The following is a 13,503-nucleotide window of genomic DNA, read 5'->3' as shown; positions in this document are numbered from 1 at the left end:
GGGAGCTCCTAGTTGACGTGCCTCAACAGGACTCCCCCTTATGGTGTTAACCCATGCCGGTCTTCATGCAATCGGGCTGGAGCTGGCTAGTCGATAGGACCAATGCCTAAGCCAATACCTCTCATTCCTGAAATCAATAAAGTTGTGGCCTAATTTGCCCATTAACCTTAATACTTGGTGCCCAGTGTCTTAATTTCTCTCTGGTGGGGGGCAGGAACTTACCACGCAATGTACTTTTGCTATATGCCATATAGAAACATAGAATTGTAGAGTTGGAACCCCAAGGGTCCTCTGGTCGAATCCTGTGCAATGTGGGAATCTCTGCTAAAGCATCTATATAGAAGGGATAAGTATTCTTGGGGAGCCAGAAGTCTACTTGACCAGGTGCCCCTCAGATCAATACTTTGAGCACATCTATTTGTGCCATTTCCTGGTAGGCAATTGAATTTCATGCTGGATCCAGTCGGCCAATTGGTGTTAAAGAAGGACAGGACTTTTTTCATGTATGCTACAACAGCAGCAAGAATACTTATCGCAAAGTATTGGAAGACAGAAGAGCTACCCACCGTGGAAGAATGGCAGATGAAAGTTATAGACTATATGGGACTGGCAGAGATGACTGGCAGAATCCGAGACCAGGGGAAAGAGACTGCAGAAGAAGATTGGAAGAAATTTAAAGACTATCTTAAGAAATATTGTAAAATTGTTGAATGTTAAGACGATGTTGATTCTGAAATTATGGGGTTGTTAGCTGCAATTATGTAATATGAAAAGAAAGCTTAAAAAATTAATCAAAATTAAGGGAAGGATTTGTTGAAGAGAATTAATTAGAGATTGGAATGCAGTAAGGAGAGGTATGAGGAGGTCGGGAAAGTAATTTTCACGAATATAAGGGAATGAAGTTATACATGTGGTTTTTGTTTGTTTTCTGATTTTTTGTATGTATTTTTGATTTTCTTTTTTGTGTCTTTTTTGTGTGATGTTTATGTTTTATAAAACTTGTGAAAATGCTAATAAATATCTTATAAAAAAAATGAATTTCATGCTGGATCCTGTACACTGATTAGCTCAGCAAAGTATTGGAAAAGGAAGCAATCCTGTGGAACTAGCTGCAGAAATAGAATGAAATAGAACCCTTTGCCGTTCCAAAGTGCTCCTCTCTGGGGACAATCTATTAGGAATCTCGGGGTCACTTCCTAGGAGGTGACTTTGTAGAGGTTTAAAATGGTCACTTCACAATGGACGCTATCTTGGGGTGGCCCCCCAGAATTTCTTTTTATTGTGCATTCTGCTGAAGTTTGATACATATATACTGTGCAGACATAAGGATTCTGGTACTAGTGCTGGATGAAAGAATGAAGAAACTTAAGTTTTATTATTCCTGGCAGACAAAGCCATTCTGAGAACAGGCTTGGCATATGGCCAGTAGGACCGGGCAATATCTGGTTTTCATCATCGTGGTATATCACCAGCTAAGCATTGCAATATACCGATATATCACAACGTCTGAAGTAAGGAGAGAGTGATGTAGAGGCATTGCCTGGCTTCACAGTTTTTCCTGCATTGTGATTTTTGCTGGCGGCTGCTATTGTGATTCGCTGCCCCTCTGCAGAAGGCAGGGAGAGCTGAACCAGCAGAGTTCACAGGGGCTGCAGGAACTGAGAGAAACATTGGCTGGCTTCACTGTTTTTCCTACGTTGTGATTTTCGCATGACACACACGTCATGATTCGCGATATATTGCCAGGCCAAAAACCAATCCCACAACATGGACTTCAAACCAGTTTTGGACGATATATCTGTTGAATGGTCTCTTTAAATTTGAAGGTTCATTATTGTTCCACAAGATGTGTATTTCTTTAAGGGCCAGAGCAAATAACGTGACCTAGTTTTACAGCTGTGAAGCAGTATAGTAGGTGCTGTTAATTTATGTTAATTAAGCTGTTTGGTATAGTATATAAAGAGCAGCACCTAGCTCTTTCAGTACTCTGGTGGTTGGGTCATGCTTATTGATATATTATAATTAATGTAAAAGGAGTTTTTGTTATTAAAACCTAGCTAAAGTTATTTTGCGCTCCTTGTAATGTGTGGTCTCCCCAGCACACCTTCTGCAGTGCAACTAGTCTGCAAATAGCCAACAATATCGCCCAGCCCTAATGGCCATTATGGAGTGAAGAGGTTAAGACACATGCCTAGACACCCTTGAACTAGCTAAGCAGGAGAAGAAGCAGGGAAGCGAAGCCTGAAATGAATTGATCCAGCATACCAACAAAAAGTTACTAAATGATAAGGAATCATTGAGGAGGAATGACAGATCCGCTCTCGGTCAGAGAAACCAGGTAAAAGAAAGCAAGACAGGCTCTTTAAGACTCATCTTTATTGATCTGCTGCAACAAAGTCACTCCCCGCCCCCAACAAAAGGAAGAGAAAGAGCCCCCAACAAAGCCAGGAACAACTTTTAAAACTGCAGAAAGTGCCCAGCGCCATTTGAGGATTGAACATGATTGTTTATAAAAAGTGGCTTTGTTGGGTGTTATATTTGATTGGATGAAGCAAATATTGGTTTTATATAGTGGACATATGAGGAATCAAAAACCCTTTATTTTCGCCATTTGTTTCTGTCTTTATCTTTTAACCTCTTTTCCACTCTTTGTTTATTTATTTCTTTTTCTATTGCTTTCTCCTCTCCAAAGAGAGGGGTTTGCTCTCCCAGACCTGAAATTGTATTACGAGGCGGCATGTTTGTGTTGGATGAAGGAATGGGTGGAACTAAAAAATGCAAACAACGCAGACCTAGAGGGTTTCAACCTATCTTTTGGATGGCATGCTTACCTTTACTATGGGAAAACCAAGCTGCATAAGGGATTCCTAAACCACATAATAAGGAAGAACTTATGTAGTGTTTTGGCAAGACACAAAGACCTTCTAGAAAGGAAGACCCTTGATTGGATATCTCCTACTGGGGCTGTGGCAGTGAAAAAAGTAAATTTGGATAAGAATTGTGGTACTTATAAGGATCTCCTTAATTTTAAGAGATTTAAAAAAATAAAATAAGGAAGGGATTCCAAATTAGATTACAGATTGGTTTCAATATTTTCAACTAAGTGAGGTCTTTAAAAAGGATAAAGAAAGAGGAGGCTAAGAATTTGGGGGGGAAATGATATTAGGGAACAACAAATAATAACCATAATTTTTAAGTGGGGGGGAAGGACTTCAGGCCGGCTCGTTTACATCGCGTGATCCGGCGCGCACTCGGCACTGCACGTAAGTAAGAGGCGCCCAGATCGCAGCCCAGATGGCCTCCCACGAAGCCTCCCTCTGAGTGCCTGGTGCCCTTTATCTGCCCCCATCTGGGGAAGTCTGCGCCACAGGAGTGCCAGCAAGCAGATCAGGTGCCTTGCAGGCTGTGCCATCCTCTCTTGGCGCCAGGATCGCACAGGGCGCTTCCCTGCTCCCCTCGCAGACTCCGCAGGGAGGCGCACAGGCAGCGACGCGGCCAGAAAGGGGTGCCCCGTGACCGCCCCCAATTATGCCCATCAGGCACCCAGGCAGCCCCGGCAAGAGGGGACGTGAAGGGGCTTCCCTGAGCGGGTAAGGGAGCGAGCCCTGACTCTCCTTCCTGGACACAGCCTGTGGTGCCCTCCAAAATCTGGCGCCCTGGTGCCCTGCGCCACTAACATCTATGGGTAAGACGCCCCTGAAACAACCTCTCAACTCTTGTGTTAAGATGATGCAAGAGTAAAAATAAACGTGGCACCAGTAAGTTAGCTGATAAGAATCTGAGAACAGGTGAAATTTGAGAAAAAGTTAATTTTTTGGTTAATATTATGTCTAATTAAGTATTTAAGCTTTTGGAAAATAAATTGAAAATTAGAGACATAATATGGGGGAAAATACAAATAAGAAATTAAAATAAGGTGAAAATTTGCTGTATAGAATTTTATAAACCTGGAAAGCAGGAATGGAAGATGTGAGGAAGTCCAAAAGTGAGGAAAACATGAATATTAAGAATTTGGATACGATGCTATAATTTTGTTTTTTCTTCCTTTTTCTCTTTTTTGTATGTATTTTTATTGTTATTTCTTTTTTGTTTGTTTACTGTACTATTGGGTATGGGATTATATGTGTTGGGTGATAAATGTAAAAAATCTTGAATAAATATTTCTTTAAAAAAAATGAAACAACCTCTCAACTCTCTTGGTTTCAGGGAGCACAAAGAACAAGGCTTGCGTGGAATAGTATATTTCTGTTCATTCTTTCTAAGCAGACGTCTCCTGAAGTTGAACCATGGGATGGAACCCATTCTGTCTTCAGTCACGCATTGGCCCAGGTTCTGCCAACTTAAATTTCTACGCTCTCCTTACAAACCCAGTTCCGTAGTTCGTGGCAATAGGTATCGCGCCAATTGTTTCCAGCTAGCGAAGGCACTATGGATGTGCAGTCCTTCTCCAATCTTCTCTTGTTTTCTGTAAAGTAAGTGTTTTCCTCGTGCCAATACCTGGGACCAGAGAGGAAAGACTTCCATTAAATCCAAGACATACAGAGAGGCTGGGTCTACCAAGGCAAGAGAATGAGGAGGATGTGAGAGGTGACAAGACCTGTTGAGGCGAAATGGGCTGTGACGCTGTTATGTACTGAGCTTGGATCCTAGAACAATGGGCAGGTAGGATCCTAGAAGGCAGCCACCTGATTGGTCTGCAGGAGCCACCCAATCCAGCTCCAGGAGGAAGTGAATCAGCAACCGGATTGGCCTGCAGGAGCCAATCCCCAGGAGGGGAGTTGAATCAGCCAATCACGCGGGACCCATTGTGTAAATCAGGGGTCAGGTGGCCTGGTTCGTTTGGGGGTGCATCACATATGCATGTAAATTATGTTGCAGATTAGATTATGTTGTAAAGATGACTTAACTTCCTTACATGCCCAAGAACAGTTCCCTAACGCCTCTTGAAATACCCCCTCTTTTTTTAAGACTTACTGTTTTGTTACTCTGGAGCCATCTGTCCATTCCCATTTGCCTTCCTCCTTTTCATCTGTAAAACCAATCCAGGCGGGGTCTTTGAGCTGAGAAGTGATGTAATTCTGCGGAAAGAAGGAACGACCTCAGCTGACAAAATGCCCAGATTCAGCTACCTAAGCCTGAGCAATGTGGCAGTAAGGAACTGCACATCGAATGCTGTGAGGATGGCAACATGTGCTTCAAGGGAGATAATGGGATGCGGAGGCGTCAAATTCCTTGGTGATTGGGGGGTGGAGAGCAGAGGCAGAAAAGAGAATACTTGTGTCTGGTGCCAATATCAGCCCCGTGGCACCACTGGGCAATCTTCGTTTATGCCCAAGAATTCGGTGGTGCTGTTTACTTATTTTATTTATTTATTCCTTTCATCACCAGAATGCATATTTCCTGTGGTGGGTTCACCTGAGATCTGATACTCCCTACAAGTGGTTTTCTGCAAATGCTTCGGCATATAGTAAGTACAGATGCAAAATGTGCCAACTTTGCAAAGAGGCTTAGGCACATCTCCTGCTATTAGGAATTCACTGTGCAGTTAACTTACAGTACGATAATCTGTCTACCTACTCAAAAGTAAATGCCTCTGTTTTTAATGAGGTTTCCTCCCAGGTACATAGGTGCAGGACTGCAGTCTTGGCTTCCTTGTGTGGAAAGAGTGGAAAGGCTTCGGAACTTAAATATGGGCAGTCCACTGTGTTTAACGCTATTTTATAAAAAAGGAGTATTAAATCACATAATCTGAGCACAATTAAATTATGATTAATATTATTATTTTTTAAAATGCATTTTAAAATCCTGTTAATTATCTCAGTGCTTTTGCTGTTGGGGAAGAACACTGGAAGATGACATTTGGCAGGACTGTGTGAGGGGGAAAAATAATGTTTGGAATACTTATAAAAATGGCATGGAACATCTCCGGAGTTAATTCTTTCACTTGCCTCCTCATTGAGGGGAGGAGGGACTGGACTTTGAAGACTTGCCGGGGCTCTGGCAGGGCACCAGATCAGTCTTCTACTAATAATTATAACTAATTAATTACAAAGAGAGAGACCTTTCCAGAGTAACTCCAAGTCATAAAAGGAGATCAGGAACTAATTAATATGGACATAATATTTGATAAAGGAACAATTGATGAAAATTAAAACCTCACACAGGAAGAAGAAAGGAGAACTTCACTTGTGAATTTACAAATTATTATATGTGTTAATGCGGATTGAAGTTAATCATTGTAGTGGTTATCACCAATGGAAGCCAAAGAAGTGAAAAAACTTAATATGGAGTCTAAATGGCCAAAATACTGGGAAATTTTAGAGCAAGATGAGGGAAAAATCAAACTACAGAGCTATGAAAAATTGAAGTTTAAGGTACGAGACTGGCTGCACTATTATCAAATAATGGAGGTGTTTAAACAGGACAGGAAAATTGGCTTCCAGATGGAGAGGTCAAAACTAGAAACAGAACTGTTAGAACCCAATACTAAGAACTTGTCAAGAATGTATAATTTGCTGTTGAAATGGAATACACAGGATGAAACGGTGAAATCAGCCATGATCAAATGGGCACAAGACATCGGTCATGACATTATGTTTGCCGACTGGGAACAGTTACGGACCACCGGTGTTAAGTTCACGGCATGTAATGCCTTAAGAGAAAATATTATGAAAATGATTTACAGGTGGTACATGACCCCAGTCAAGCTTGCAAAAATTTATCATCTGCCCAATAATAAATGTTGGAAATGTAATGTGGCTGAAGGTACCTTTTACCACCTCTGGTGGACCTGCCCGAAGATTAAAGCCTTTTGGGAAATGATCTATAATGAAATTAAGAAAGTCCTTAAAAGGACCTTTCCTAAGAAACCTGAGGCTTTTCTCTTGGGCATGGTGGGCCAATTGGTGTTAAAGAAGGATAGGACGTTTTTTATGTATGCCACTACAGCAGCAAGGATCCTTTTAGCAAAGTATTGGAAGACACAAGAACTACCCACGCTGGAAGAATGGCAGACGAAGGTGATTGACTATATGGGACTGGCGGAGATGACTGGCAGAATCCGTGACCAGGGGAAAGAGACAGTGGAAGAAGACTGGAAGAAATTTAAAATATATCTTAAAAATTGTTGTAAAATTGAGGAGTGTTAAGATGTCAAGGAGTTGGCAAATAGAGAATTGCAGCTGTAATCAATAAGTTAAAGAAGAACTTAAAAGAAATTGAATTGAATAATTAGTTAATTGGAGGAGTTGCTGAAGAAATGTAAAACAAGGATGCAGAAAAGGGGAGGTATGGGGAAGTCCGGGAAGTAAGGTGTATGAAAATAAGATTATGAAATTATACATGTTTATATGTTTGTATGTCTGTGTATTGTGTATTGTTTGTTTCTATTTTGTGTTTGGAAAACCAATAAAAATTTATTTAAAAAAATGAAGTTAATCATTGTAGCTGTGGTATAAGGAAATTTATCAAGAATGGATTATATTTGGTTTGAGGCAGAATTAAAGAGAACCAGACCCTGAAGTACAGCGTGTGGGAAGCCATACAAAATTCATAAGTGGCTATGTAATTGATTTGTATCTGAATTGGTATTGCTATTTGGTATCAATATAATTTGATGCATATTGGATTTTTGTAATTGAAAATGAATAGAAATTATTGAAAACAAAAAACGAGGCAGCCATGGCAATAGCTGCAAGGAATCATAACACATTTGCAGGCCAGGGCAAGAAGAACCAAGGTTGACAGGAGGATTGGGCACTAGAGAGGATGACCACTTTGTGGAAGAGAGGAAGAAATATATATATAACCTGTTCTTCATCACTTAAGACGGAGGCCAGGTGGGAATCTCTGGACACACAGAAGTTCTCCGCATCATACCAGGTCTTTCTTCCTTTTGAAACATAGTAGAGATTTCTCCCAAAAGCACCCCAGGTACCAGCAGATCTGGCTTTAGTATCTTTCTTGTAGAGATTTTCTATGAGGGAGAGAGAGGAATGCTGCTATTGCATGGTGCATGGACTGAAAGCAGTTGTGCACAAAATCAACATTGCGACATAATATATTAAAATGTAGCTCTCCAGTTGACCACCAAGTTCAGTATGTACAAAATACAAGTCCTATATTGTCAGTGGCGTGCTACATGATTTCTAATTTTTTTTCCTAATTTTTCTATCTTTTTTTTTCTAATTTTTTTTTTCTAATTTCTCCATCTTCTCTTGTATTTTTCTTTCTGTCGTATTCCTTAGAAGGGTGGCGTGAAATAATCTTCTAAGTGTCTAATGAAGATGATTGGGTTGGCAGACAAAATAATAATAATAATAAATAAAAATTATTTATATTCCGCCCTCCCCAGCCAAAGCCAGGCTCAGAGCGGCTAACAACAATAAAAGTAACACAGCATTCTAAAATCAATTCATTTTAAAATCAATTCAAAATCAAATTACTGTATTTTTTGCTCTATAAGACTCACTTTTTCCCTCCTAAAAAGTAAGGGGAAATGCGTGTGCGTCTTATGGAGCGAATGCAGAAGCCAGAACAGCAAAAGGGATTGCTGCTTTCACTGCGCAGTGATCCCTCTTGCTATTCTGGCTTCTGAGAATCAGAATATTTTTTTTTCTTGTTTTCCTCCTCCAAAAACTAGGTGCGTCTTGTGGTCTGGTGCGTCTTATAGAGCGAAAAATACGGTAAATTAATGGCACTGATGGATGCTGGCCCAGGCAGACAAGACAAGGATTCCTGGATTCCCTGTTTCGCCCAAAGATTATTTCCCTGCAACGGTTGGGCTTTTCTGCTGACCTGTGGCTCCACAAGCAGTTGCTTCAGTGGAGGAGGGGAGTTGATTTAAAGGCAAACCTGCCCAATTTGCCCTCTCTGAAATGACCTGAAACACAACCACTCCTCAAAAGTTACACTCCTCTGGGTTTTGAAATGCAGTTCACCAGGCAAGGAACTTTGGAAAAAGGCATAGACCAGGGTAAAGGGAGTGTTGAAATGCCTATGTATGTGATGACAATGGGGGACGGCGGGGACCACATCCTCTTAAGAGGAAATTACTTTGCAAAAAATAAAAATTGCATCTGAAGCAAAACTGCAAGCAAAACTGGGCATATTGAGGAGACACGTGTGCTGAAATGCTCGTGCATTTTCATAACAACCTGTTTTAAATAAATGCAAACTGCTGTGGAAATGTGGGGAAACTGAGAAGCTGAAGAAAGAAACCAAAATTGACAGAGCAGGGCCTGAGTAAAACACAAGAGAAAGCTGCCGAATGGCTAAGATTGAACACTGATATGTCCCAACTCCTTCCCTTAGCCGGTGCTCTGTGCCAGCATTTAATGTTCATTCAGGGTGGCCTTTAATTTTTGTGGAAGCTAAGGGTGTGCCCACCCCCCTTTTGCAATTCTAGCATTCCAGGTGTTATGTACTGAGTTGAATAGGATCCAAAAGGCAGCAGTCTGATTGGTCCTAGAACAATAGGATTCAGAATGCAGCAGTCTGATTGCTCCTAGAACAATAGGGTCCAGAATGCAGCAGTCTGATTGGTCCACAGGAGCCACCCAATCCAGCTCCAGGTGGAAGTGAATCCGCAACCTGCTTGGCCTACAGGTGAATCCTAGAATTAGCCAATCACACGGGGCCCATTGTGTAAATAATGTATATAAAGCAGACATTCTGGGGGAACTTCCATTCCTCCTCACTACTATGAGCTGAATCAAGAAAATGAAATCCACTCTCGACTCCAAGAATATTTCACCACCCTTTCAGTTTCTGGCTCACCGTCATATCCATTTGCCCCTTTGCGTTCTCAAAGTGTGCCCCGTATTTAGACATGCAGGTACTTACGGTAGTTTTTCTTCTGCTCTGCATATTCATGCTGGTTGCTTTTCAATGTGTCCATCAACGTCAAAGCAAAATCTGATACCTTTATGGCTGAAAGTATTCCCAAAATTAGAATGAGAGTTTCTTTAGCACCAGCCCAACCCAGACCCAGACACATTTGAACATGTTATAGGGTTGCCATATTATAAAAAGGAGGACACCCTAAAATTGTTGAGCTTTTTTTTGAGAAAAACGCCCAAAAAAACCCCACAAATTTTTAATTGATTTGCCTAAGATCTAAAGTGCTGCCTTTCGGAAATACCCTCCCCCCCCCCAACTGAAATCCCAGTAATGAGGACAAGGCAGGGGTGCCCCCTGTCTCCACTGTTGTTAATCCCAACATTGGAAGTGTTAACTAGAGAAATACGGGGAAATGATGAAATAACAGGAATTAAGGTTGGGCTGAGAGAGTACGAAGTCAAAGCCTTGCGGACAACATTGCGTTGACATTGGAAAATCTGATAGAAAGTGTCCCAAGAACAATAGAAACAATAACAAAATTTGGCAACTTAGCAGGATTCTATATAAATAAGGGGAAGGGGGGAATGATAGTTAAAAATCTAGACTCACAGGCAAAAGAAAGACTCAAGAATATTACAAGAATTAAAACAGGGGGGTTAAATATTTGGGGAAATGGATATCAGCAAAGAACTTAAACCTTTTCCAGGATAACTATGTTACAATTGTGGGATGTAATCAAATGCAACATTCCTTCCTTAGAAGGTTGTTTTAAACTGTTATTAAGAAGTTTCAGTTGTGCTAGCATTGTCAATAAATATTAGTGCTGGTATGTTCGCTGCTCTGACCTCCTTTGGAGGAAGTTGGGGGGTCTATATCTAAATTATAAGAATAAGTGCTATTTTTCTAGGAAAAGGGTTACCGGAACTCACCATCAATTTTCCCCTCGTTCTCTTAGAATGGCAATGGTGCCCACCTGAGAGGTGCTGGAACTCAGTTCTAGTGAGCTCCAGCTGGGGGGGGAAGCCCTGGGAACATCCTATCATGATTTGATATTATGGTGGGTATTTCTATATACAAAGAACCCACAAACTCCCTATAAAGGCTAGCCAAACTTCCACATCTGTATCTTCAGGAGTTGCCAACAAAGGTCCATATAGTTAAAGCTATGGTTTTCCCAGTAGTGATGTATGGAAGTGAGAGCTGGACCATCAAGAAGGCTGAACGCCGAAGAATTGATGCTTTTGAATTATGGTGCTGGAGGAGACTCTTGAGAGTCCCATGGACTGCAAGAAGATCAAACCTCTCCATTCTGAAGGAAATCAGCCCTGAGTGCTCACTAGAAGGACAGATCCTGAAGCTGAGGCTCCAAGACTTTGGCCACCTCATGAGAAGAGAAGACTCCCTGGAAAAGACCCTGATGTTGGGAAAGATGGAGGGCACAAGGAGAAGGGGACGACAGAGGACGTGATGGTTGGACAGTGTTCTCAAAGCTACAAACATGAGTCTGACCAAACTGTGGGAGGCAGTGGAGGACAGAAGTGCCTGGCATGCTCTGGTCCAGGGGGTCACGGAGAGGCGGACACGACTAAACGACTAAACAACAAACAACAATCTTCAGGAGATTTCCGCCTTTTCTTTTCAGTCCTCAGAGCTATGGAAACTGTGCCGCACCCCGCATTTCGAAACCGGAATTGGAAATAAACAGTTATTCCTATCCCACTTACCATTTCCATAATTGAGCTTAGGGCGTCTGTACGAAGCGGCCATTGAGCTTCTGAGTCTGTTCAACGACGGTTCAAGGTGATGGGGTGGTTCCGCTAGCATATTGCTATCTAAAGATATTAAGACAAGGACGGGAACTCAGATTTCCAGCTGCCAAACAACTGCCCCCCCCCCAATAACCCCATAATAAGCACATGAAACTGCCATATTCAGAGGTTGAGCTGTGTTCCACCAAGCCTTGGACTGTCTTCTCAACAGGTAGTAGCTCTTCAGAGACTCCTGCAAAGCTCTCTACCAGCTACCCAGCCTGAGATCACAGAATCATAGAGTTGGAATGGACCCCAATGGCCATCTAGTCCAACCCCCTGCATTACAGGAATCTCAGCTAAAGCATCCATGACAGATGGCTATCCAACCTCTGCTTTAAAACCTCCAAGGAAGGAGAGTCCAGGCGAACTTCCCTGGGGAGAGCATTCCATAGATGGGGAGCCACTGCAGAGAAGGCCCTGTTTTCATGTTGCCAGCCTCTGTATCTCTCGAGGAGGAGGCACACGAATGAGGGCCTCAAAAGATGATCTCAGGGTCCAGGTAGGTTCATATGGAAAGAGGCGGTCCTTGAGGTATTGTGGTCCTGAGCCATTTAAGGCTTCATAGGTCAAAACCAGCACTTTGAATTGGGCCCAGAAACTAATCGGTAGTCAGTGCAGTCGGACCAGGATCGGTGTAATATGTTCAAACCGCCTTGCTCCGGTGAGCAACCTGGCCGCTGAATTCTGCACCAGCTGAAGTTTCCGAACCATCTTCAGAGGCAGCCTGACATTTAACACATTGCAGTACAGTGGTACCTCAGGTTACAGACGCTTCAGGTTACAGACTCCGCTAACCCAGAAATAGTACCTCAAGTTAAGAACTTTGCTTCAGGATGAGAACAGAAATCGTGTGGTCGTGGCGTGGCAGCAGCGGGAGGCCCCATTAGCTAAAGTGGTACCTCAGGTTAAGAACAGTTCAGGTTAAGAACGGACCTCCGGAACAAATTAAGTTCTTAACCCGAGGTACCACTGTAATCTAACCTTGAGGTTACCAGAGCTTAGACAACAGTAGTTAGGCTTTCCCTGTCCACATAGGGGCGTAGCTGAGCCACCAGCCGAAGCTGACGGAAGGCTGTATAGTTACTTATCTCCTTGGCTTGGGGGGGTCACAAAACGGCACACCCTCCAACATTTCTCCAATGAAAATAAAAACGTCCTAAGGGAAAATGGGACATTCCAGGATCAAATCAGAAATCGGGACGGCTTCTGTAAATCTGTGATTGTCCCCGTGATTAATATACACTCATGGTTTATAAAAATAGGAAGAATTAAGGAATGCTTTTCATAACATAGATGGACACATTACGTGTTGCTTGTAATGTTAACAATGTGTTATTAAAATTTGATGCCAGAGGTTCCTGCAGAGCAACCAGGAACCAGGCAATAGGCAAACTGCATTGTTACCAACAAAAAAACAGGTAAGAGGTGTTATTTAATGTACAGTGGTGCCTCTGGATAAGAACGGGATTCATTCCAGAGCCCTGTTCGCATCCTGAAGTAAACGTAAGACGCGACTGCGCATCTGCGCATGCGCAGGTAGCGTTTTACCACTTCCGCACATGCGCATGACGTCATTTTGAGAGTCTGCGCATGCACAACGGCGAAACCCGGAAGTAACGTGCTCCATTACTTCTGGGTCACTGCGGAGCTACTTCAACCCGAGGTATGACTGTACCAGTATGTCCTGTGACGTTTTAGAACAAAGTATCTAATATCGTTCTAATAACGTTTAAAAGTTCAGCGTAGATCCAGCCCTGGAAAACAAGGGTGCTTGGAGTGTCTGTACATGCTAAGGGCCCCTTCAACAAGCCTGCTGCCGGGTGCGGGGTGCCAACAGACGCATCTTAGCTGT

At 42.4% G+C, this 13,503-nt stretch overlaps 1 protein-coding gene across 1 annotated transcript in view; it reads right to left on the bottom strand.

Annotated features, from left to right (window-relative positions):
- Nucleotides 1–2,359: 2,359 nt before the first annotated feature.
- The window catches only part of LOC114604621 (uncharacterized), a 17,939-nt gene continuing 6,795 nt past the window's right edge, over nt 2,360–13,503 (bottom strand). The window contains exons 3-8 of the mRNA XM_077933708.1: nt 11,565–11,672; nt 9,844–9,930; nt 7,809–7,975; nt 4,975–5,078; nt 4,185–4,497; nt 2,360–3,706 (exon numbers count right to left, since the gene is read on the bottom strand). Coding sequence (XP_077789834.1) covers nt 4,341–4,497; nt 4,975–5,078; nt 7,809–7,975; nt 9,844–9,930; nt 11,565–11,672 — 623 coding nt within the window. The 3' untranslated portion in view covers nt 2,360–3,706; nt 4,185–4,340. The remainder of the gene's footprint in view (nt 3,707–4,184; nt 4,498–4,974; nt 5,079–7,808; nt 7,976–9,843; nt 9,931–11,564; nt 11,673–13,503) is intronic.

The sequence above is a fragment of the Podarcis muralis genome, chromosome 9 (genome assembly GCF_964188315.1).
Source record: "Podarcis muralis chromosome 9, rPodMur119.hap1.1, whole genome shotgun sequence".
In the NCBI taxonomy this organism is placed as follows: Eukaryota; Metazoa; Chordata; class Lepidosauria; order Squamata; family Lacertidae; genus Podarcis; species Podarcis muralis.
Note: the sequence above shows the minus strand (reverse complement) of the source record. Positions and strands in the feature narration are given on the sequence as shown.